At 45.9% G+C, this 22,560-nt stretch overlaps 1 protein-coding gene across 3 annotated transcripts; it reads left to right on the forward strand.

Annotated features, from left to right (window-relative positions):
* The first annotated feature begins 200 nt into the window (after positions 1–200).
* Positions 201–22,286, forward strand: sptbn1 (spectrin, beta, non-erythrocytic 1). Of its 3 annotated transcripts, XM_017035145.2 has the most exons (37): positions 201–809; positions 4,722–4,936; positions 7,877–7,879; positions 8,286–8,434; positions 9,050–9,223; positions 9,689–9,780; positions 9,977–10,057; positions 10,175–10,290; positions 10,399–10,511; positions 10,603–10,790; positions 10,871–10,988; positions 11,375–11,533; positions 11,702–12,004; positions 12,374–12,527; positions 12,732–13,602; positions 13,707–13,844; positions 13,952–14,708; positions 14,945–15,147; positions 15,273–15,363; positions 15,470–15,616; positions 15,903–16,166; positions 16,351–16,575; positions 17,070–17,159; positions 17,251–17,529; positions 17,657–17,787; positions 17,872–18,076; positions 18,169–18,543; positions 18,763–19,007; positions 19,082–19,220; positions 19,350–19,434; positions 19,658–19,854; positions 19,939–20,048; positions 20,125–20,176; positions 20,263–20,462; positions 20,544–20,717; positions 20,851–20,893; positions 21,008–22,286. In XM_017035145.2, exons 2-37 carry the CDS (start codon positions 4,780–4,782, stop codon positions 21,218–21,220), a joined length of 7,041 nt encoding a protein of 2,346 aa, XP_016890634.1. In that variant the 5' UTR covers positions 201–809; positions 4,722–4,779; the 3' UTR covers positions 21,221–22,286. The 3 variants fall into 3 exon arrangements, with proteins under 3 accessions (XP_016890634.1, XP_024914638.1, XP_016890633.1); XM_025058870.1 differs by lacking the exon at positions 7,877–7,879 and having other exon boundaries at positions 204–809; positions 8,284–8,434; XM_017035144.2 differs by lacking the exons at positions 201–809; positions 4,722–4,936; positions 7,877–7,879 and adding an exon at positions 5,727–6,325 and having other exon boundaries at positions 8,284–8,434.
* Positions 22,287–22,560: the final 274 nt, after the last annotated feature.

Genomic DNA, 22,560 nt, shown 5'->3' on the forward strand with positions numbered 1-22,560 from the left:
GTTGTAGATCTGTCTCTCCTTCGTGAGTTTAGTTTGACCTAAAGTTCGGATTTCCCGGGGCTGGTGGACATCACATTTTTGTCACAGTTTTCATAGAAGAACGAATCATAACTTTTTTTTTTCATTTTTGCAACTTGAAAACGAATTATACTTGTAATTGCAATTTCCTTCTGTATTCATGCATAGCCTTGTGTGTAAATGTATCCGTGGGTATGCGTGGGGTTGGGGGCGGGGCTGGAGGTGGGCCCACTCCTGAACCTGGGTTAACTAGGTTAATTTGGTTACCTGCAATAGATTCAAGTTGATAATCATCTACATCTTAGTCTAGTTCTAACTAAGACTAACGACTTGGTTGGCCTTAAACCTCCTCAGACCCAATCAGCCCCGAACAAGTTCAAACTAGGGTTAAGTCTAGTCCAGACAAGTGGACAAAGTCCGAACAAAGTCCGAACTTGTCCAGACGAGTTCAGACTCGTGCTAACATTTACCCTGATGAGTTCAAACGTGTTCTGACTCGTCTGGTCTCATTGTCCGTTTCTCCAGGCAGGTATTAGACGATCTCTGACTCGGTTACACTGGATCGGACTCTGATGCAGAGACCTCAGAATCAGATGGAGGAGGGGTCAGTGGAGGAGGAGGAGGGGGCAGTGCGGATTCTTTCCCATCATCCCTAGCGGGCGCAGCAGCAGCAGCAGTAGTAACAGCGGAGCGTCGCTGTCTCTCTCCGTCTGCGTCTTCATCTCCCGCGGCCTGGACTCGGCTCTTTCTCGGCTCTTGGTCTCTCGGAATCTTCTGGATCCCCCGCACAGGTCAGTGTATTCCTGCGCCTTTTTAACGGTTTATCTCCATTTTCTATGGCGTCGCTTTGTCGCTGTGATTGGAGGAGGGAGGAGGAGGTGATGGAGGGTGGGAGGGGGAGACTCGGAGCCAACTTGGCTTCATGTCGGGGAGGGAGACTCGCTCTGTTTCCCGCTGCCGCTGCCCGGAGTTCCGCAGGCCCGCCCTGCTTTCCCCGTTCCTGTCCGCAATCCGAGGTCGAGCAGCGACGCTAACGAGGCCGCGTGTCCGTTGCTCGTGCCCGCCAGTCTGCGGGAGGGATGGAGGGGAATAACGGGAGGTGAAAACAGGCGTGGCCGTGCGCGAGTGTGTTTGTGGATGCACGCGTGCGCGTGTGTTATGGAAACGTTACCGGAAGTTTTTTTTCCTCCTAACTGGCTTTGCACGGGACCGTTATGTTGTTGAACGCGGCTGGATGTGTCCCTGTAGCCACGGTCAGTCAGACAGAGGCCCCAGAGTACAGAAGGGTGTGTTGAGATGTTCCTAACTTCAAATGATTTACCACCAAGACGTTTTAGCACAATTACGTAACGTATCGTTAGAAGTTGATGTTTACAGCCTTAATTGTTATTGAATGATTTCCTGTTGTTGTTTGGTCAAAGTAATAAAGTGAAAACTCTGTCCTCTCCTGTCTTATCTCATTTCTAGTTAGTAATAAAGTAAAAACTCTTTTCTTCTTTCCTCTCCTGTCTTATCTCATTTCTAGTCTTCTTTATTATCCGTCCTTTCTTCTTGTCTTCTTCTGTCCTGACATTCTTTTCCTCCTGTCTTCTCTCCTTGTCTACTTTTCTGTCGTCCACAGCCCCTGCTCTGTCCTTGCCTTGTGTGTCCTGTGTCTCATCTCGTGTCTTCTGGTTTCCCCATGTCATGTGTGATGTCTTCTTGTCTCCTCCAGGGTCTTCCTCTCCTTTATCTCCTTCCTCATCTCCCTTTCACCTGTTTCTCCTCCCTCTTCTCCTCGCTCTCATGAAGTCATGTCAAACTGAGTGTCCTCCCTGTTGTTGTGGTGATTCAGCAGAAACATATTAAACTGTTTTGGCCAGATCCTGGATCAGAGACAAAGGGCGGGGCGAGTGGACAGGAAATGACTTTGTGTTAATCTAATAGTGTGTTCACTCTCAGTCCTCCCGTTCTCTCGGCTCCTCTTACTGCAGCAGCACAACTCTCTGTTCCTCTGTGTTTGTGTTTGTGTTTTTTTTAGAGCCTGCAGAACTTTCCAGAATGTCACTGAAAAAGTTTGTGATTTTATGTTAGTTTCAGTGACTTAATGACCCTGTAAATGTCAGCAGTGAAGCCACCAGTCTTTGATCACAGAACAGCAGATGGCAGTGATTTGGGCTGCGGTGACGTCACTGCATTCATGTTTCAGCCTGGTGTGACGTCTACAACCAATCAGACGTGTGAACAAGTTAGATTAGGATTGACTTCGAGTCTGATTCTGACGTTGCTGCTATTTATTTACTCTACCTGGCAAGAAAAACACATTGAACGACTTTGTTTATGTTTGTGTAACCAGCAGACCGAGTTCACAAAGGCTGTTTGTCTGTGTTGTGATTGACTGTAAGTGTGTGTGTGTGTGTGTGTGGACATGATGTCGATCCTGCGCTCTTAATGTGCTGAAGATAAAAACAGTCACATGGACAGGACCATTAGCAGCTCTTAGCTCTGTGCTAATGCTAATCTATGTCTGCTGCTGGAGACAGCTGTGTGTGTGTGCGTGTGTGTCTGTGTGTGTGTTGTGTGTCTATGTGCGCAGCTGTCATGCTTAGAGGAATGTTTAATGGTATTTCGGGAGTCAGGGCCATTTGTTCAACCCCCCCCCCACACACACACACACAGTTGTTTGTACTTTCTGACCAACAGTTCAATCTTAACAACTAAGTGACAAAGAAACGACAAAGAAGTTATGATGATTATTATTGTTCCGTTTTAACATACATCATACTGTATGTAGTTTGGTCTGGATTACCAACGGTCTTCTTGATTCAAATGACTAAAAACAAGGCGTTGTTGTAGCTTTGCTGCCATTCCAGTACTTAATGATCAAGATCTTTTTTGCTGATCCAAGCAAACGTTTTATAAATTAGCGTCAAGTTTGTGGCATCTTTATATTTGTATTTTAAAAAAGACCTAAGATTGTTTTTGTTAAACTTGAACTCAAGACCTATAATAAAAAATAGAAGATTGTTTTCATTAAACTTGAACTTAAAACCTTTTTAATAATAGAAAAAAACAATGAGAATCAGATTCCTACATGTTGTTGATCTCCTAAAATCTTCCCTCGTAGTAGATGATCCCAGCGTTGATGTCACAGTCAAGATTGTTGTGATCAAAGATTACGATTTTGTTATTGCTCTTTGGTCTTGTTGTGCAGCTGAATAAATCTGCACCTGGTTTCAAATGTTTGAAAATAACACGAATAATGAAAATAGTTTTAGAGCGTCAGAGAATGTCGTCACCTTAACGCTAAACTTCTCGACCTCCAACGCTTCACCCAGGACCTGTTTGACGGTGTCCCCATCTGGGTTGGACTTCCTGTCTACAGATGTGTGTGTTTGTGTGGACACTGACATGTTTGATACAGGGTGTGTGTGATGTTGTGTGTGTGTGTCACAAAGAGAGGGGTCGGACCAGGGGACGTAAAAATGGATGTCGGACCATGGGAAGGGTACTTTAACTGCCGACCTCTGACCTCTGCCCTGTCGTGCTCTGCTGCTGCTGCCGATTCTCAAGCAGCTCTGTTTTCATCATCCTGCCGAGTATTCTGGGAAGTTGTGTCCATTAGTGGACGCTCCCACAGGACATCTGAGTGCTGTAATGCTTCTGTCCAATAACTGCTCACTTCCTGGACGTCAGCTGAATGTTTATCTGTGTGTGTGTGTGTGTGTGTGTGTGTGTGTGTGTGTGTTGTTTAATATTGACTGTGTTGTTAATGTTAACCTCAGCAGTGAGGCTTCTATGATTGTTCTATGATGATAAGTTTGTTTTTTTTCACCCACCCAAGAACTATGCTTTTTCACTGTCTAATTTAACTCTTGAATTCCCAATTTAAATACTTTTCTAGGCTGATAATACGTTTGTTGGAACATTAGTGGTGCGTTTTGTTATGTTGTAATGTTCTAAAACGTTAATTGATTAATAGAGGAAACAAACATTATTAAATCAACCAGCCATGTCCAGCAGGTGGCGGTATTAGTCCACTCGTCAGTCTCATAGTTGTCCGTGATAGTATATGAATAATTTAAAACAAATAAGGATCAATACATTAATGAACTATAAGAAAATAAACATGGAGAATAGGAAACAATATGACATAAAATTCTTATTAAACATAAAAACGAGTTAATACTTCAGAATAAGTTCAGACTGTTCCAGACAAATCTGGAATATTTTGATAGAGCAGGACATCTCTCTCTGTGTGTTTGCAAATGTTCTTTAAACCTAAATGATTCGAAGGTTTAACAGTTCAGTCCTCAGTGATCGTGTTTGTTTATTCTGCTCATTCACTGTGTGCACATTTTCTCAGCCAACACCGAGTCGCATAAACAGCCCACAAGGGGGCGCAAACGTGAAGCCAAAGCGCCTACAAATTACCACAGAAAATCAATGGCTCTCGTTTCTGCTTTTAAAGACCACAGGAGATACTTTTGGTGTTCACTATTCAAAGGAAACACAATCAACAATCCTGACAGTTCTGCTCACGCTGATTAGATTTTTGATTTTTTTTCTAACATTGTTCAACGCTCATCGTTCCTGGTTCTGGTCCTGAGGTCGAAAGAAACACATTGACTTTAACTGTGTGGAGATTTTGGATTTATTTTCTGTGATTTGAAATGCATTTAGTTTCTGTCACTGATCGGTTACTTGACTTTCTGCTCTGACAGGTCCCGGCCTTACGCTGCTGATGTGGGCGTGTCTCCGCTGACCTTGAGGTGAACAGTCATGATGACGACGGTGGCCGCCGAGTACGACCACAATGAGCTGCAGCAGCAGTACAACATCAGCAACGACACTGTGAACAACCGCTGGGAGGATGAGTGGGACAACGAGAACAGCTCGGCCCGCCTCTTCGAACGCTCACGCATCAAAGCGCTAGCAGGTAGGATGAGACTCGGCGAATGTTTTGGTGAAAAAGTCTCAAAAGACGATGAGTTCCACCAAAATTAGCTTAAGTTAATACAACTAAATAAGTCAGAAGACAAAAATAGTACAGTGAAGTACAGTTACTTAAATAAATAAATAACTACATATTGACCAGAAAATAAATAAGAATAAATAAATTAAATAAATAACTACATAATGGCTAGAAAATAAATAATATTGACACTTAAACCTGATCAAAGGAATCTAAGGTCAGTGGCATTAAAGGATTCCCAGAAAAATCTATCTTAAAGTCCACAAAGGATTGTTTCAAACTTAAGTGAGAATTCAACTTGTGGGGAGAAAAAAAAGCTGGAGCTGAAGCTTCTATAGTTGGTGAAAGAGATCATGGGAGTTGTAGTTGACTTCCTGTTTGTGTGTGAGTGCGCACACACACACGTGTGCATGTGTTCTTAGCCGCAGGATGTTTATTTCCTTTTTCCTTCCCCTTCAGTCAGGAATGTGAATGAACAATAGAGGGAAACACCCCCCCCTCCTCATCACACCCTCGGTGACATCATTGTTAAGCTCTAACATTATTGGCTGATTGGGGAATTCTTGCTGTCCAGTAAACACACACACACACACACACACACACACACACACTTGTTTTGACTGTGAAAATTCTATTGCTGTTAGTAATTGACACTTGTCATGTTTGTGTGACTGTTGTTGTTGAAGGTGGGCGGAGCCTGAGGAACAAAGCTCAGTGGGGGGGGGATGTGGGGGGGAGATCAAAGCTTCACACAGGAGGGAGACCTGAGTGTCATCAACTGAAACTCATTTTACTCATTAACCTCCATTTCTTACAGTGCAGACAGAAGTGTGTGGGGTTGTCCCTCCGGTGTTTGCAGTGGGTGGAGTCTGTTAGTTTAGTGTGTGTGTGTGTGTGTGTGTGTGTGTGTGTGGCAGTAATGTGTAGCTGTGATGCTCACACAGTTGGGAAGGGCAGGAAACACACACACTCGTACATTGCCTTTGCCGTCACTCTGACCTCTGGACTTTTTGACGGCGCTCCTCTTTCTTGATCCAGTTTCTTTTCCTTCTTCCCTCGTGGACGAAGTATCGCAGTGTTGAGCTGCAGGTGTTTTTTTGTTGTGTTTTTTTTTAACTTTTAAACGTCTGTTAAGTCAGTTTCCAACGGTAACTGTACCATGAACCGCTGTCTCTAACCTGCGTCGCTGCGGTGGATACTGTCTCTGGACCTGACTCAGTCGCTCGCTCGCTCTCTCTCTCTCGCTCACACAAACGCGGGGCGCTGTGATGGAGGCGGAGTGGGCTGCGGCCGACTCTCCTCACCAGCAGGTCAACTACAACCAGCTGGAAGGACGATTTAAACAGCTGCAAGGTAAGACGTGCCCCAGGTCTGGACGCACTGTGTGTGTGTGTGTGTGTGTGTGTCAGAGTGGAAATGGTCGAGATGTTGTGTTTCAGTTTCGAAACGTCTCATTTCTCACTTCTCACATACTCCTGAGGTTCTCCTGCAGATCGCTGGGGTTTTTTTTATTATTCGTTTTGGTCAACATGCGCGGTTGGTTAACAATTCCCAGAATGGATTCCAACTGTTTCCTTAGATCTGAAGAGGAAGTGCTCGTCCACATCTGAAGATTACAAAGGCAGCTGTGACAAACCCTACTTTATTCACAGTTCTGTTGTGGTTTGATGTGTTTGGTGAAGAGGGGTCACGGCCGACAACCGTTTTTCTAACTCTAACAGAAAGCCTGTGCCACAGAGGTCAATCAGACTTTTTTTTACAAACCTCATAAAATCGATTTCCTCTTACCTTAACCAGTGCCCTTCCCACCGTTCTCTTTTTTTTTTTTTACATCCTGCAGAAATTCCTCAGCCTCTGTCTGTCCCAGGGATGACCTCATCCGTCTTCTCCTTGTGCGGACCATCTTTGATGTCCTTTTACTTCTGTGAATTCATTCCTTTTTTTTTTTCCACGATCACTTGTCGGGTTTTCAAAGAACGATTACTCGTGGCCTCTCCGCCTGCGTCTGTGTCTCATTAGCAAACTGTAGCTCCGTATCCTGAGCCACGGCAGGTTGGGAAGTCAGTCATGACAGAGTTGGGTTTATTTAAACCGGTTTTTCAGATTTCCTGTCAAAAAATGTTAGATGAAATCCCTGAGAGAGTGATTCTGTCTCTTTGCGAGGTCCTCCTGCGTGGGTTCCTCCACGTCCATCCAAGGACTCTTCAATTTCTTGTCATACTTTCATCATTTCACTTCTTTCCATCTCACCATCTGACAACTGCTGCACAGTATAGGTTGTTGATTTTCCTATCTATCCCTTCAGGTTCTTGGGTGTGTGTCATTATTTAAATTTCCCGATGGGAACTCCTGAGAGATTAATGAAGTTCTATCTGTCTCTTATTCCGTGCAGTGGTCTGCTCTAACTCTAACTCTGCTAAAGTTGATGGATTCACTAGATTTGTAGCTGCTGTGTCTCAGCACCAAGAAGACGTATTCTCCACTGTTGTCTGCCATTTCAGTCCCATGTGACTCCACTGTGTCTGACAGTGGGGAAAGTGGTGAATTCTCTTGCTTAACAGCAATATGATAAATGGTTTGATCCCCTGTGGTAACCCGTGGTATGTATGAATTTGGCACGTTCTCTTGTTGGGGATTTTCTCCGGGGACTTCGTTCCTTCCACAGTCCTTAAACAAACAGGGTCAGGATTGGTGGAGACGCACCTGCAACTTTGAAAAGTGTTAAGTTGTGGCAGGAAAATAAATTCAATGTGGGAAAGGAGTTTTCCCAGAATACATTTTGTTCCCTAAGCTCCTGACATCATGGGTTAAAACACAGCCCCAAACCATTACAGAGCCTGCATTCCAATGAAACTGAAGAATGACCCAGACACAGGGGTCAGAAGATTCTAGCTGCACTTTCAGATTGTTATTATCAGACATAAATCGAAATAAATACAGTATACAATATTATATAGATCTGCCTCAAAGTGTTTTTTATATTATATAGATCTGTCTCAAAGTTTTCTTGTTCAAGGCAAAAGAAAAAAAAGGAAACCCGATATTGATCAGTGACATTTGTAGCTCCTTAAAAAATGATATTATATTATATAGATCTGCCTCAAAGTGTTCTTTGTGCTCAAGGCAAAAAAAAAGGAAACCCGATGTTGATCAGTGACATTTGTAGCTCCTTAAACACTTTTCATCAGCCTTTCTCAGGGTGAAACATAAAGTGGACCCGTTCACACTACAGTTCCTCTGTGCCGAGGGTCAGTGTGGGGTTAGCCGAGTGACTTCCTTAATTCTCCTCCTCCTCCTCCTCCTGTCGTAAGAGTGCGCGAGGCGGTGCAGAAGAAGACCTTCACCAAGTGGGTGAACTCTCACCTGTCCAGAGTTTCCTGCAGGATCACTGACCTTTACATGGACCTCAGAGATGGACGCATGCTCATCAAGCTGCTGGAGGTTCTGTCTGGAGAGAGACTGGTCAGTACAACACACACACACACACACACACACACACACACTGCTGCAGGCCACATTAGCAGGTGTGTCCTACTTCCTGTTTTCCACTGTCGCTGTTTGTGAGTTTGAAGGCAGAGAATTGTCGGCCTTGACTTCAGGCCTTCTGATAAGACGTGTGTGTGTGTGTGTGTGTGTTTGCATATCACATAATGCTACTGTATTTATCAGGATGGATTCTGTGAGCAGAATTTCTCTGTTCCCTGACAAAGTCCTTGACTCTGGAGCCACAAAACAAAACATTTGTTTCTTAGATAAAAAACCGACAGACACGGAATGTGGGAACAAACAACGATAACCAACACACACACACACACACACGCAGTCACAGGACTCCTGATTGGTTATCAGGTTTTTTTTTAATTTAAAATTACAATGTGGTGTTTATTTTACACTGTGTAAAGTAATGGAAATAAATGTCCATTATTACTGTAATCAATGCAAATGGAGAACATTGTTTGCAGTCAATTCAACAATAGTTAATATTTAGGTCAAATGTAAGTCAACGGCTTTGATGATCAGTAAATGTGGTTTAAAAACAAAACAAAAAAACCTGACACTCTGATGTCATCTGTGCAGCCAAAGCCGACCAAAGGCCGCATGCGTATCCACTGTTTGGAGAACGTGGACAAGGCGCTGCAGTTCCTGAAGGAGCAGCGGGTTCACCTGGAGAACATGGGCTCCCATGACATTGTGGATGGAAACCACCGCCTGACGCTCGGCCTCATCTGGACCATCATCCTCCGCTTCCAGGTGAGCGGACGGGTCTCAGTCTGAAATGGACTTCTCTGTGGACAGGTTAAAGTCCGGAACAGTCCATGCCGTCACCATGGAAACCTTTGAACTGTGGAGTTTTTTATTTCTCATCTAAAACTTTCCATGCGGAGCAGCAGCAGTAGCTCTTCCTTGTCTTGTCAGTTTGATTTTATCGACACAGATTCTTATCAGTTCTGTTGATAATCCTGACCTCAGCTCGTCAACATGAGGTTTTCACCTCATCAAATGACTCATTGCTACACATTCAAATGAAACCAGTGTTCCGTAACTCTTACTCAACATTCTCTTACACTCTTACTACTCTTACACATTACCAATTCAGTCAAACATTCAAACCACACACTCAGTGACGCTGAGAACAGCTAACTAGTCATAACTACGGTCGCCCCCACCCCCCCCTACGACAGCTCTGTGTGATTCTGTGTCGTTTCCTGTTTTCAGATTCAGGACATCAGTGTGGAGACTGAAGACAACAAAGAGAAGAGATCGGCTAAAGACGCTCTGCTGCTGTGGTGTCAGATGAAGACGGCAGGGTGAGAGGCTGCACACGCTGTTGGCTCTCCTTCTTTGATATATATATATATATACATATTTATATATGTATGTATATGTTCTCTAAGGGAACAGCCTTGTGTTGCCTGGTTCCTCGTGTCAGTGTCTCACAGACTGGTGACATCAGAGTGTGTGACTGTGTCTTGACCAATAACCTGAAGTGTCTTCTGTTCACAGCTATCCAAACGTCAACATCCACAACTTCACCACCAGCTGGAGAGATGGGATGGCCTTCAATGCTCTCATTCACAAACACAGGTGAGCTCCACGTCACGTCACGTCACGTCACGTCACGTCACGTCCTCATATCAAACTGCCGTGTCGCTGCTTTGCTGTTTTTGTTTTTGTATTTATTTTGTGTGTTTTTTTCATCAGGCCTGACCTGATCGACTTTGACAAGCTGAAGAAATCCAACGCTCACTACAACTTACAGAATGCCTTTAACCTGGCAGAACAACACCTGGGCCTCACCAAGCTGCTGGATCCAGAGGGTAAGACGGTGCCAACACCAACAGCAGTTTAATCCCTCAGATCAGGTTCTCGCAGTAAATTCACTCTGGGCGCCACCGCTTACAGCAGCGTGTGTGTTTGTGTTTCAGACATCAGCGTGGACCATCCTGATGAGAAGTCGGTCATCACCTACGTGGTGACCTACTACCACTACTTCTCTAAGATGAAGGCCCTGAAGGTGGAGGGCAAACGAATCGGGAAGGTGGGTTAACGAGTCAGTCGTCGAACAGGGGCGGAGTCCAACTGTAACGGCATTGGCTAATATTTGTCCTTTTTTTTTTTTTTGAATCCAGGTTCTGGACAATGCCATCGAGACAGAGAAAATGATAGAAAAGTACGAGTCTCTGGCCTCTGACCTGCTGGAATGGATCGAACAGACCATCATCATCCTCAACAACAGGAAGTTCGCCAACTCCCTGCTGGGCGTCCAGCAGCAACTGCAGGCCTTCAACACCTACCGCACCGTGGAGAAACCACCAAAGTGAGAACAAGTTCCTTCAGTTTTACACAAATTCTGACTTTGATATGTCCACGACACTCACGGTGTCCGTCTGTCCACAGGTTCACAGAGAAGGGAAACCTGGAGGTTCTGCTGTTCACCATTCAGAGCAAGATGAGAGCCAACAACCAGAAGGTCTACATGCCCCGCGAGGGAAAACTCATCTCTGACATCAACAAGGTGAGGTTCACAAATCAGCATCGGACATTTTCACCAAATTATTGTAGTTTTTCAGTGTATTTTTTCCAAAATCATTCTGATCCATCCTTCGATCGTACTCTTCATTCATACATCTGTGGCTGTAAAAAAAAAAAAAAACAATGTTAGAAGCAGTGACAAATGTGATAGACTTTTTCAACAAGAAAAAAACCTGAGGTGCAGTAGAATTCAACTCTAGGCCAAAATTTGGGATCCCAGGGATTTCAAACATTCTGTGAGTCAAGACGATCCCGGTCCAGTTGTTGACACTAATATCATTCAAACCTCTGACAGGATCTGATCCAAAGATCATGAGTTGAAGTTTAATGTAACTCTGCTCTGATCTGTTGTCGTGTTCATTCTTCCAGGCCTGGGAGAGACTGGAAAAGGCAGAGCACGAGCGAGAGCTGGCCTTAAGGACGGAGCTGATCCGTCAGGAGAAACTGGAACAGCTGGCCCGACGCTTTGACCGCAAGGCGGCGATGAGGGAGACTTGGCTGAGCGAAAACCAGAGACTGGTGTCACAGGTGTGATCACAGTATTTTTTACCAGATTTGTTTTCAGAAAAACGACATAATGTTTATTGGAAAATAAGAGTTCTGTTTGTGTATAAGATCATGGATGCTGGTAGAGGACGGCGTTCTGGTCTGTTTTCCCTGGTAACATTTGCTTTCCCTGCATTTTGTTTTTCCCAGGACAACTTTGGGTTCGACCTTCAGGCTGTTGAGGCTGCTACCAAAAAACACGAGGCCATCGAGACAGACATTGCGGCCTACGAGGAGCGCGTCCAGGCGGTGGTTGCGGTGGCCAGGGAACTGGAGGTTGAGCACTACCATGACATCAAACGCATCACGGCCAGAAAGGACAACGTGATCCGCCTGTGGGAGTATCTGCTGGAGCTGCTGAAGGCACGCAGGCTTCGGCTGGAGATGAACCTCGGCCTGCAGAGGGTCTTCCAGGAGATGCTTTACATCATGGACTGGATGGATGAGATGAAGGTACTGACAAAACTTTTGATTATTAGGAATTACATAATCCAGGGCCTTGACAGAGCTGATGAACGGAGAATACTGTGGAGTGGCTTTAGCAGCTGGTTTTTTGTCCAGACAAGAAACTATTCTGATTGACAAGTACAATATTATTTTTTAGTTTAAGCTTCAGTCGTTAGATAAACAAAAGTCAGAGCTGATGCTGTGGCAGTTCAGTTCAGCTTAACAAAAATAGATAAAAACTTTTTGAAGATAATTTTACTTTCTATCTGTGTAGCAAATATGACGACAGAGTTTCCCAATATGCTGACGTACTAATGAGAAGCAAACTGATCAAACCAGCTTTTAGACCAGTGAAGTAACACCTGACTTTTCCAGATGCTGCTGCTGTCCCAGGACTACGGCAAACACCTGCTGGGCGTGGAGGACCTGCTGCAGAAACATGCCTTGGTAGAAGCTGACATTGCCATCCAGGCTGACAGGGTGAAGGCGGTCACCACCAATGCCAAAAGATTCTCTGTCAATGATGATGGTGAGGATGTTTGGACGATTTCAGTGAAATTACAGATAAAATGTAACAAGAAAATGTTGTTGTTGTTGTAAACATTGGATTGTAGGTTTAAGTTTGTGACCTAATATGATTTTTTTTAGTTTGTCACATTGATGGTGATGTCAGTTTGTGACCTAATAAGATTTCTTTTTAGTTTGTCACATTGATGGTGATGTTTCTCTTCAGGCTACAAACCCTGCGACCCCCAGGTCATCCAGGACCGCGTGTCTCACCTGGAGTTTTCTTACCAAGAGTTGACACAGCTGGCTGCCGAGCGACGGGCTTGTTTGGAGGAGTCCCGTCGCCTCTGGAAGTTTTTCTGGGAGATGGCAGAAGAGGAAGGCTGGATCCGTGAAAAAGAGCAGATCCTCTCCTCTCTGGAGCATGGCAAGGACCTCACGGGGGCGCTGCGCCTCCTCAGCCAGCAGCGTGCACTGGAGGATGAGATGAGTGGCCGTGCTGGACACCTGCAACACACAATTGCCGAGGGCCAAGCCATGGTGGACGCCGGTCACTTTGGAGCCAACAAGATCCAGGAGCGCATGTCTGACCTGCAGGCCCAGTGGGTCGCACTGGAGCAGCTGGCGGCCGCCAGGAAGCAGCGGCTGGAGGAGGCGTTGGCCCTGCACCAGTTCCAGGCAGACGCTGATGATGTGGACGCCTGGACGCTGGATGCCCTGCGTATCGTCTCCAGCGGAGAGACAGGCCACGACGAGTTCTCCACCCAGGCTTTGGTCAGGAAACACAAGGATGCGGCGGCGGAGGTGGCGAGTTACCGCCCTGTCATTGACTCACTCCACGAACAGGCTGCTGGCCTGCCCAGAGAGGAAGCAGAGTCGGAGGAAGTTCGCGGTCGTCTTGCCGGCATTGAAGAACGCTATAAGGAGGTGGCTGAGCTAACAAAGCTACGAAAGCAGGCGCTGCAGGATGCACTTTCACTCTACAAGATGTTGAGCGAGGCAGACGCCTGCGAGGTTTGGATTGACGAGAAGGAGCAGTGGCTGAACACCATGGTGATTCCTGAGAGGCTGGAGGATTTGGAAGTGATTCAACACAGGTAAGAACTGTCTCCTGCTTCAGCATGTGTGTGTGTGTGTGTGAGTGTGTGTGTGTGTTTCACCATGGTCAAGGACGGGGGACTAAACTAATCTTTTTCACCAGGTTTGAGAGTCTGGAACCGGAGATGAACAACCAGGCATCTCGTGTGGCCGTGGTCAATCAGATCGCACGACAGTTGATACACAATGGACACCCGAGTGAGAAGGACATCAAGATGCAGCAAGACAAACTCAACAACAGGTACCATAAACCTTAACAAACATTCAAGTCTTATTCTTAAAAAAGGCAATCTTCAACAGTTTTATAGTTTGTGATCACGTTTTGACTTTGATTGGCTCTTCCTCCAGGTGGAGCCAGTTCCGGGACCTTGTGGACCAGAAAAAAGAATCCCTCAACTCAGCTCTGGGTGTGCAGAATTACCATCTGGAGTGTAATGAGACCAAGTCCTGGATCAAAGAGAAGACCAAAGTTATCGAGTCAACGCAGGAGCTGGGCAACGACCTGACCGGAGTCATGGCACTGCAGCGTAAACTGACCGGTATGGAGCGGGACCTGGCTGCCATCGAGGACAAACTGGGCGACCTTCGAAGTGAGGCCGACCGACTGTCAGAGGAGCACCCTGAACAGGCCAAAGCGATCACAGGTCGCCTGGCCGAGATCAATGCCGTCTGGGAGGAGATGAAGAACACCCTGAAGAACCGCGAGGAGTCTCTGGGCGAGGCAAGGAAGCTGCAGCAGTTCTTGCGCGAGCTGGATGACTTTCAGTCGTGGCTGTCCCGCACACAGACTGCTATTGCCTCCGAGGACATGCCCAACACACTGGCCGAAGCTGAGAAACTGATGGCCCAGCACGAGGGCATCAAGAACGAGATCCAGAATTATGAGGAAGACTACCAGAAGATGCGCGACATGGGTGAAATGGTGACACAGGGCCAGACAGATGCCCAGTACATGTTCCTGCGCCAGCGGCTGCAGGCACTTGATACTGGCTGGAACGAACTGCACAAGATGTGGGAAAACCGGCAGAACCTGCTGTCACAGTCACATGCCTATCAGCTGTTCCTGAGGGACACGAAGCAGGCTGAGGCCTTCCTCAACAACCAGGTAAACAGAGTCTTCCTCCACAGCCTAGACCTAGACTCCCAGCCAAGACTGGAACCTCATTCAGCCATCTAGTGTACTCAGAGTACATGACTCTGAGGTATAGTTTTGAAGTTCTTTGACATCAGTAGAAGGAAATGAATACATGAATAATATAAATAAATTAATTCATGTACCATGATATGAAGTTAATGTTTGTATTCATTCTCCATAATTCATGACCTGTTTCCACTCAACAGGAATATGTCCTCGCTCACACTGAGATGCCTGCGACATTGGAAGGAGCCGAAGCCGCCATCAAGAAGCAGGAGGACTTCATGACCACGATGGACGCCAATGAGGACAAGATCAATGGTGTGGTGGAGGCTGGACGCCGATTGGCCAGTGACGGCAACGTTAACGCTGAACGTATCCAGGAGAAAGTTTCCTCAATCGATGACAGGTAGATGTCGTCATTAATTAAAAAAAAATAATAATTTTTTTTTTTTTTACAACAAACCTGTTAGACTCTGGTCCACATCCTGCTAAAGAAGCTTTCATTCATTGATGTATGTTTTGGTTTTTCAGACACAAGAAGAACAGAGAGGCGGCGGTGGAACTGTTGATGAAACTAAAGGACAACAGAGACCTGCAGAAGTTCCTGCAGGACTGTCAGGAGGTTGGTCACATGACTCTTATCAGGGTTTAATGTCACTGTAGCCAGAAGCCAACCTGTGATAAGGAGCTGATAAATAAAGTCTGTCTGTCTGTGTCTGTCTGCACAGCTGTCCTTGTGGATCAGTGAGAAGATGCTCACAGCTCAGGACCTGACGTACGACGAGGCCAGAAACCTGCACAGCAAGTGGCTGAAGCACCAGGCGTTCATGGCCGAGCTCCAGTCCAACAAAGAGTGGCTGGACAAAATCCAAAAGGTAGGGGGTGCTATTCCTCGTCACATTGTTTACTGTAGCGCAACACTAAAATAAACTGTTTCATTTTACTGATTTGATACAACTTGACACTCTGACTCAACCTAGAGTGAAAAGACTTTATACACTGACTTGTCTGTGACCGACTGGACATAAAGATTCACTTTTTACTTGATTCTCTAAAGGGATTTAAAAGGACTTTAAAAATCTTCGTCAGCTGCTGTCGATCTTTCTCCCGGTGCAAACACACACCAACACTGACTGTCATCTTCTACTTTGAACTCCACAGGACGGCCAGCTGCTGGTGTCAGAAAAGCCCGAAACGGAGGCTGTGGTTAAGGAGAAGCTCTCGGCGCTTCAGACCATGTGGGCTGAGCTGGAGTCTACCACTCAGACAAAAGCTCAGTGTCTGTTTGACGCAAACAAGGCAGAGCTTTTCACACAGAGCTGTGCAGACCTTGACAAGTGGCTGCTGGGACTGGAAGGCCAGATTCAGTCTGATGACTACGGCAAAGACCTGACCTCTGTCAACATCCTGCTAAAGAAGCAGCAGGTAGGCTACGTTCAGGACATGATGCTGAGCTGCTTTGTCTACTCGACATTTAGAGACGTTTGTCTTCACTGAATGAGAGCTGTATTTTTGTTGAAAAGCTAACGGATGTTTCAGTTCCGATGGCTGGTTCTGGGTACCCCTGTGTGATGGAGGGTCCTCACCTGCTAATGTGTCACTTCGACAGATGCTGGAGAAACAGGTGGAGGTGCGGCAGCGGGAGGTTGTGGAGCTGCAGAGTCAGGTGAAGGCTCTGGGTCAGGAGGTGAAGGACGCTGACGAGGTGGACGGACGAAGACAGGTGGTGGAGAAGAAGTTCCAGGAGCTGCTGGACCCACTGAGGCGTCGCAGGGACTTTTTGGTGGCATCTCGAGAGGTTCACCAGTTCAACCGTGACGTGGAGGACGAGATTGTGAGTTGTTTTTTTTTAAATAGATATACAAATGGATAGAAGTAAGATAAAGGAGCTATAATATAAGCTAAAAAACAGCTAAAATAACTTACATGGATACAAATTTAAAAAATGGCCAAAAATAATGTTGTCAGTATATCTCAACAGCTAAAAAAAAATTACATTTGGATACAAAGTAAAAAATGGGCAAAAATAATGTTGTCAGTATATCTCAAAGATAAAAGTATGAAATAAAAATGAAGCATCGGTCATAAAAGGCTATAATGGAAAAAAAACCTAAAAAGTCACAAAAACAAGAAGTTGCTCTTGTGTTTATTGTTAGTCCCAAAAGCAAGAAGTTGCTCTTGTGTTTATTGTTATGCATAACTTTAAGAATGTGTGACATAGAAACGCTGCAACGAGCAGCAACGGTGAACTGTGAAAAACAAGACTGAAGTTGAGATAAAGTGAGGTCTGACGATGATGTGTTAATGAGATCCGTGTTTGTCGTCCAGCTCTGGGTCCAGGAGCGGATGCCTACGGCCACATCCACTGACCACGGACACAACCTGCAGACGGTGCAGCTGCTCATCAAGAAAAACCAGGTGAAAGAAGTGACAAACTATCGCTTTACACCGTATATTGCAGCCATTATGTGAGAATATTGAACCGGTAAACAATCGTCTCCACCTGCAGACACTCCAGAAGGAGCTCCAGGGACACCAACCACGCGTCGATGACATCTTAGAGCGCAGTCAGAGCTTGCTGAAAGATGAGTCCCCGAGTGCTGATGTCATCCGCCAACGCCTGGCGCAGCTACAGGAGCTGTGGCAAGAACTGATGAATGAGGTCGACCTCCGTCACAACCGACTGGAGGAGGCCCATAAGGCCCAGCAGTACTACTTTGACGCCGCTGAGGCGGAGGCCTGGATGAGCGAACAGGAGCTGTACATGATGTCAGAGGAAAAGGCTAAGGTGGGTGTGACAGGGGAGTGGTCATTACAGTTGTCTAAGAAAAACAACATGGACACATTAATAGCCTTCGTTTCCCTTTTCCCTCCATATAAATGCAATGTGATCTGATTGGCTGCTGGTCTTGCAGGACGAGCTGAGCGCCGTCACCATGTTGAAGAAGCATCAGATCATGGAGCAGGCTGTGGAAGATTATGCCGAGAATGTGCACTTGCTTTCCAAGACCAGCAGGGGGCTGGTGTCTGACTCACACCCAGAGAGGTATAGCACTTCACATAAACATTTCCTCCAACCATAACCATTACAAATGTACGCCTAATACACCGCTCTGCTCGTGTGTGTCAGTGAGCGTATCAGCATGCGTCAGTCTCAGGTGGACAAACTTTACGCTGGTCTGAAGGACTTGTCTGAAGAGAGACGGGGCAAACTAGACGAGAGACTCCGCCTCTTCCAGCTGAACCGTGAAGTGGACGACTTGGAGCAGTGGATAGCTGAGCGGGAGGTGGTAGCTGGGTCACACGAGCTGGGACAGGACTATGAACACGTGACGGTACACTACCAGTAGAGTATTAATATAACTAACAGTGAGCAGTGGGTAAAACATGGAATTAATTTTTTTATCTTACTGATCTTTGAACCCAGATGTTACAGGAGCGATTCAGGGAATTTGCCCGGGACACTGGAAACATTGGTCAGGAACGTGTGGACGCTGTGAACCGCCTGGCTGATGAACTGATTAATGCTGGTCACGGAGATGCAGCGACAGTAGCAGAGTGGAAAGACGGCCTAAACGAGGCCTGGGCCGACCTGCTGGAGCTCATCGACACTCGCACTCAGATCCTTGCCGCCTCCTTCGAGCTCCACAAGTTCTACCACGACGCCAAGGAGATTTTGGCACGCATTGTGGACAAGCAAAAGAAGCTTCCAGAGGAAGTTGGCAGAGACCAGAACACAGTGGAGACACTGCAGAGGATGCACACTACCTTTGAACACGACATCCAGGCCCTGGGAACTCAGGTTAGCCCGGCAGCAGACAGCCTCGTGGAGGAAACTATGGGGGTGGGATGGTAATTAATTATTTGGGTAATTAAAAGGAGGGATGTGTCCGGGGTCTCATGCATTTTAGTGTAAATAAATCCATTGGTTTAAAGGGAAAAAAATAAAATTCAAATTATATTGTTATATGTCCATGGGTTTTAACATTTTTAATCCATCCTGATCGTACGTGTCTTACAGGTGAGGCAGCTGCAGGAGGACGCCGTGCGTCTCCAATCGGCGTATGCTGGAGACAAAGCTGATGACATTCAGCGTCGGGAGAGTGAAGTGCTGGATGCATGGAGGAGTCTGCTGGAAGCATGTGACGAGCGTCGACTCCGCCTGATGGACACAGGTGATAAGTTCCGGTTCTTCAGCATGGTCCGAGACCTGATGCTGTGGATGGATGATGTGATTCGTCTCATCGAAGCCCAGGAGAAGCCCAGGTAAACGGAGGGACAGTGCACTGCAGCAGGTGGGGGCGGGGGTGTCAGTGTGACTAACACTGCCCTGTGTTTAGGGACGTGTCGTCAGTGGAGCTGCTAATGAACAACCACCAGGGCATTAAAGCTGAGATTGATGCCCGTAACGACAGTTTCACCGCCTGCATCGAGCTTGGGAAGGCGCTGCTCGCCAGGAAGCACTACGCCTCTGAAGAGGTCAGCACACTTACACCATCATGTGACATCACTGTTTTGTCAACACCGTCATTGGCATCTGACATTTGTCAAAAAAAAAAAACACTGGAAAAAACTACAGAGTACATGTTTGTGTGTGTCTGTGTTCAGATCAAAGAGAAGCTGCTCCAGTTGACAGACAAGAGGAAAGAGATGATTGACAAATGGGAGGACCGCTGGGAGTGGCTTCGTCTCAGTAAGACCCTCCTCCCATAAATGATGCAAAGTTACATCATTGATTCTAAATTTATTAACATGTAAATATGTCAGAATTCAGGGTGTTGTTCTGACATCATATCCCTTCAGTGTAATGATATTGGCTGTAATTACCAGCACAAATATCACTGCTACATTTTTGAGGATAACTTATAACCGCTCACGTGACTGTCAGCACTGTCTAAACTCCTCTCCCTCTGCAGTCCTGGAGGTGCACCAGTTCTCCCGGGATGCGGGTGTGGCAGAGGCATGGCTGTTGGGCCAGGAGCCGTACCTGTCCAGCAGAGAGATGGGACAGAGCGTGGACGAGGTGGAGAAGCTCATCAAACGCCATGAGGCCTTTGAAAAGTCAGCCGCCACCTGGGAGGAGCGCTTCTCCGCCCTCGAAAGGCTGACAACGGTAAGTAAAGAAGGAGACTTAGTTGACATTTCTGACTGTGACATCACAGGGTGGCAGCCAATCAGAGCTATGTTTGTGTTGTAGATGGAGCTGTTGGAGGTACGGCGGCAGCAGGAGGAGGAAGAACAACGCAGGAGACCACCATCACCAGAACCTGCACTGATTCAACAGGAGGCAGAACCTCAGCAGCACAGGTTTGAGCTTTGGAATTGGTTGGTTGAGCTTTGTTTTTATTCGTAAATTCTAATTGTCCTTGTGTTTAAAATGTAGCGGCAGTGTCATCGCTCAGAACGGACTGGGGTCAGACCAGGACTCCCCTCCAGTAAGACAGCATTTTGTGGAATTGCTAATTGAAACATTGAACGTGGATGATCAATATCCTCAAATGATGATGTCATGTCTGTGCAGGAGGGCGTAGACGGGGCTGATGTGGTGAATGGCGTGGCAGAGCGTAGCTCCAAGGAGCCGAGTCCCACACCATCTCCGACCTCCACCAGAAAAAGCCAGTCATCCACGCTGCCCTCAAAGATGGTGCAGTCACCGTCACAGCTTGAGGGACTGCTGCACCGCAAACACGAGTTAGAGGGGCACAAGAAGGCGTCCAACAGGTGAGCACCGAGGTCCTGACACACTGCTGATATTTCCATCCTCCACACCATCTGCTCACAGCTCTGCTCTCTGATTCGTAGATCGTGGCACAACGTGTACTGCGTCATCAACAAACAGGAAATGAGCTTCTACAAGGACAGCAAGGCCGCAGCGCAGGGCTCCACCTACCACAACGAGGCCGCAGTGCTCCTGAAAGACGCCGCGTGTGACGTGGCCACCGACTACAAAAAGAAGAAACATGTGTTTAAGCTACGGTACAAAAATAATTTGTTAATATATTCTTCATTTATCTTTTTTCATAGCCTACATTTACTGTAAAGACAAAACTGTAATCAGATTACTCTTCAATCAAATAAATAACCAGATTGTTGTTGATCTTTTTTTCAGAGCAACTGATGGAAATGAGTATTTGTTTCAAGCCAAAGATGAGGTACGTTTACTAGGTGTATTTTTCTTAATGTTTTGTTTATAATAATTCTATACATTGTATAGATGTGCCCTTAACAACCTTTAACCCCTTTTGCCATTCTGTCGCCCTCTGCAGGATGAGATGAGCACCTGGATTCAGGCTGTCCTGAATGCTAGTACCGAGTACCGTTCCGAGGTGCAGAGCAGTGAACCTGGCACGCCGGCGTCTGGTCGAGCACAGACGCTGCCGCTCGTCGTCACACTTCCCACCGAGTCCAGTCCTGGCAAACGAGAAAAGGACAAAGACAAGGAGAAACGCTTCAGTCTGTTTAGCAAGAAGAAACAGTAGAAGGAGAAAAATATGTACTTTGGTGAAACTGTCGCTGCTGTCTTCGGGCTCCTTCATTGCTGCTTCACAAACTATTAACTGGAACCTGCATTACTGCATTAAACTTGCCACTTGCCATGCCTCCATCTCCCGATGCTAAGCTACAATGTTTGCTGTTGAAGAAAGTGCATCGAAATCAGCTGGAAAACAATCAAACCTGTTGGTGACCCCACCAATGATGTCACGGTCTAACAGCCAGTGACGGTGCTCGACATGGTTGTGAAAGTTTCACCAAAGTTCAAAGACTTTTCTTTCCATACCTTCCCTCACGTGGTCATTTGAGAGTTAAATTTAATGGTGTCTATTTCAGACATTACGGTCTAACAAGACCACAACCTCTCTCTCTCTCTCTCTCTGACATCAGGGACCACGTTAATCCTTAATTTCCACTTTGTTTATTTTTTGTCTTTCCATAGATTGCTTTTTCCCCCTGAGGCTGAAAAACTGGACCAAGTGTGCTTTTGTTACCTTGTTTTGTTTTTTTTTTACTTTTGAAGTTGTCATTTTCAGATGCTCCACCATTTTATATTTGTCTTGCCATCAGCCAATCATCTGTGAGCAGGTTTGTGATGTAATCACTTGCATGCTTTGACACCTGAAGCTAAGCAACATTTGCATTCTCCTTTTTTAGGTTCTGGATGATGATTATAGTGATGACAATGACGACGTGATATAAACATTACAGCTTTGATGTTAATGCTAAAGCAGTTAGCGCAGTCAGCCGGGGGCGAAGCATCTGCAGAGGCAGGAGGGTGGCTTTGCTTGCAGTGTGTTGCTCTGTCTCTCTCTATTTCACTCTTCTACTGAACATGTATGGAAGTTAGCGCCATCTATAGGAATGAGACAAATATTTAAACCACATTAGAACATTAAGCTTCTCCCCATTTATGAAACTGCACCTGTAGACTATAAAGCTATCTCTCTCACTCTCCACTCCCCCTTCTCTCTCCCTTCTCTCTCTCCTCTCTCTCTCCATCCATCTATCTCTCTGTGATGTCATTAAAGCCTTTAAACTTTTCACTCCAAATGTTTGTCCTTGTCTTGTTTCTGACTAGTCTAGCTGTCCCTGTGTCCTCACTAGTATCAGCTGAAATACACAAAATAAGTAAATTAAACTACATTGACAATGCAATTTTGTCAAACTATAGGAAACAAGGGAACGTGTTGACGCACATCAGCCTTATCAGGTAAATATCTAAAGGTATTTTAAGAAATATGTTAGCAGAAATTCTTAAAAATACATGTAAACTTTTTTTTATTTTAAATTAGAATTGTAACATCCACATGCTTCGAACGTTACA

The sequence above is a fragment of the Cynoglossus semilaevis genome, chromosome 9 (genome assembly GCF_000523025.1).
Source record: "Cynoglossus semilaevis isolate Cse_v1.0 chromosome 9, Cse_v1.0, whole genome shotgun sequence".
Lineage (NCBI taxonomy): Eukaryota > Metazoa > Chordata > Actinopteri > Pleuronectiformes > Cynoglossidae > Cynoglossus > Cynoglossus semilaevis.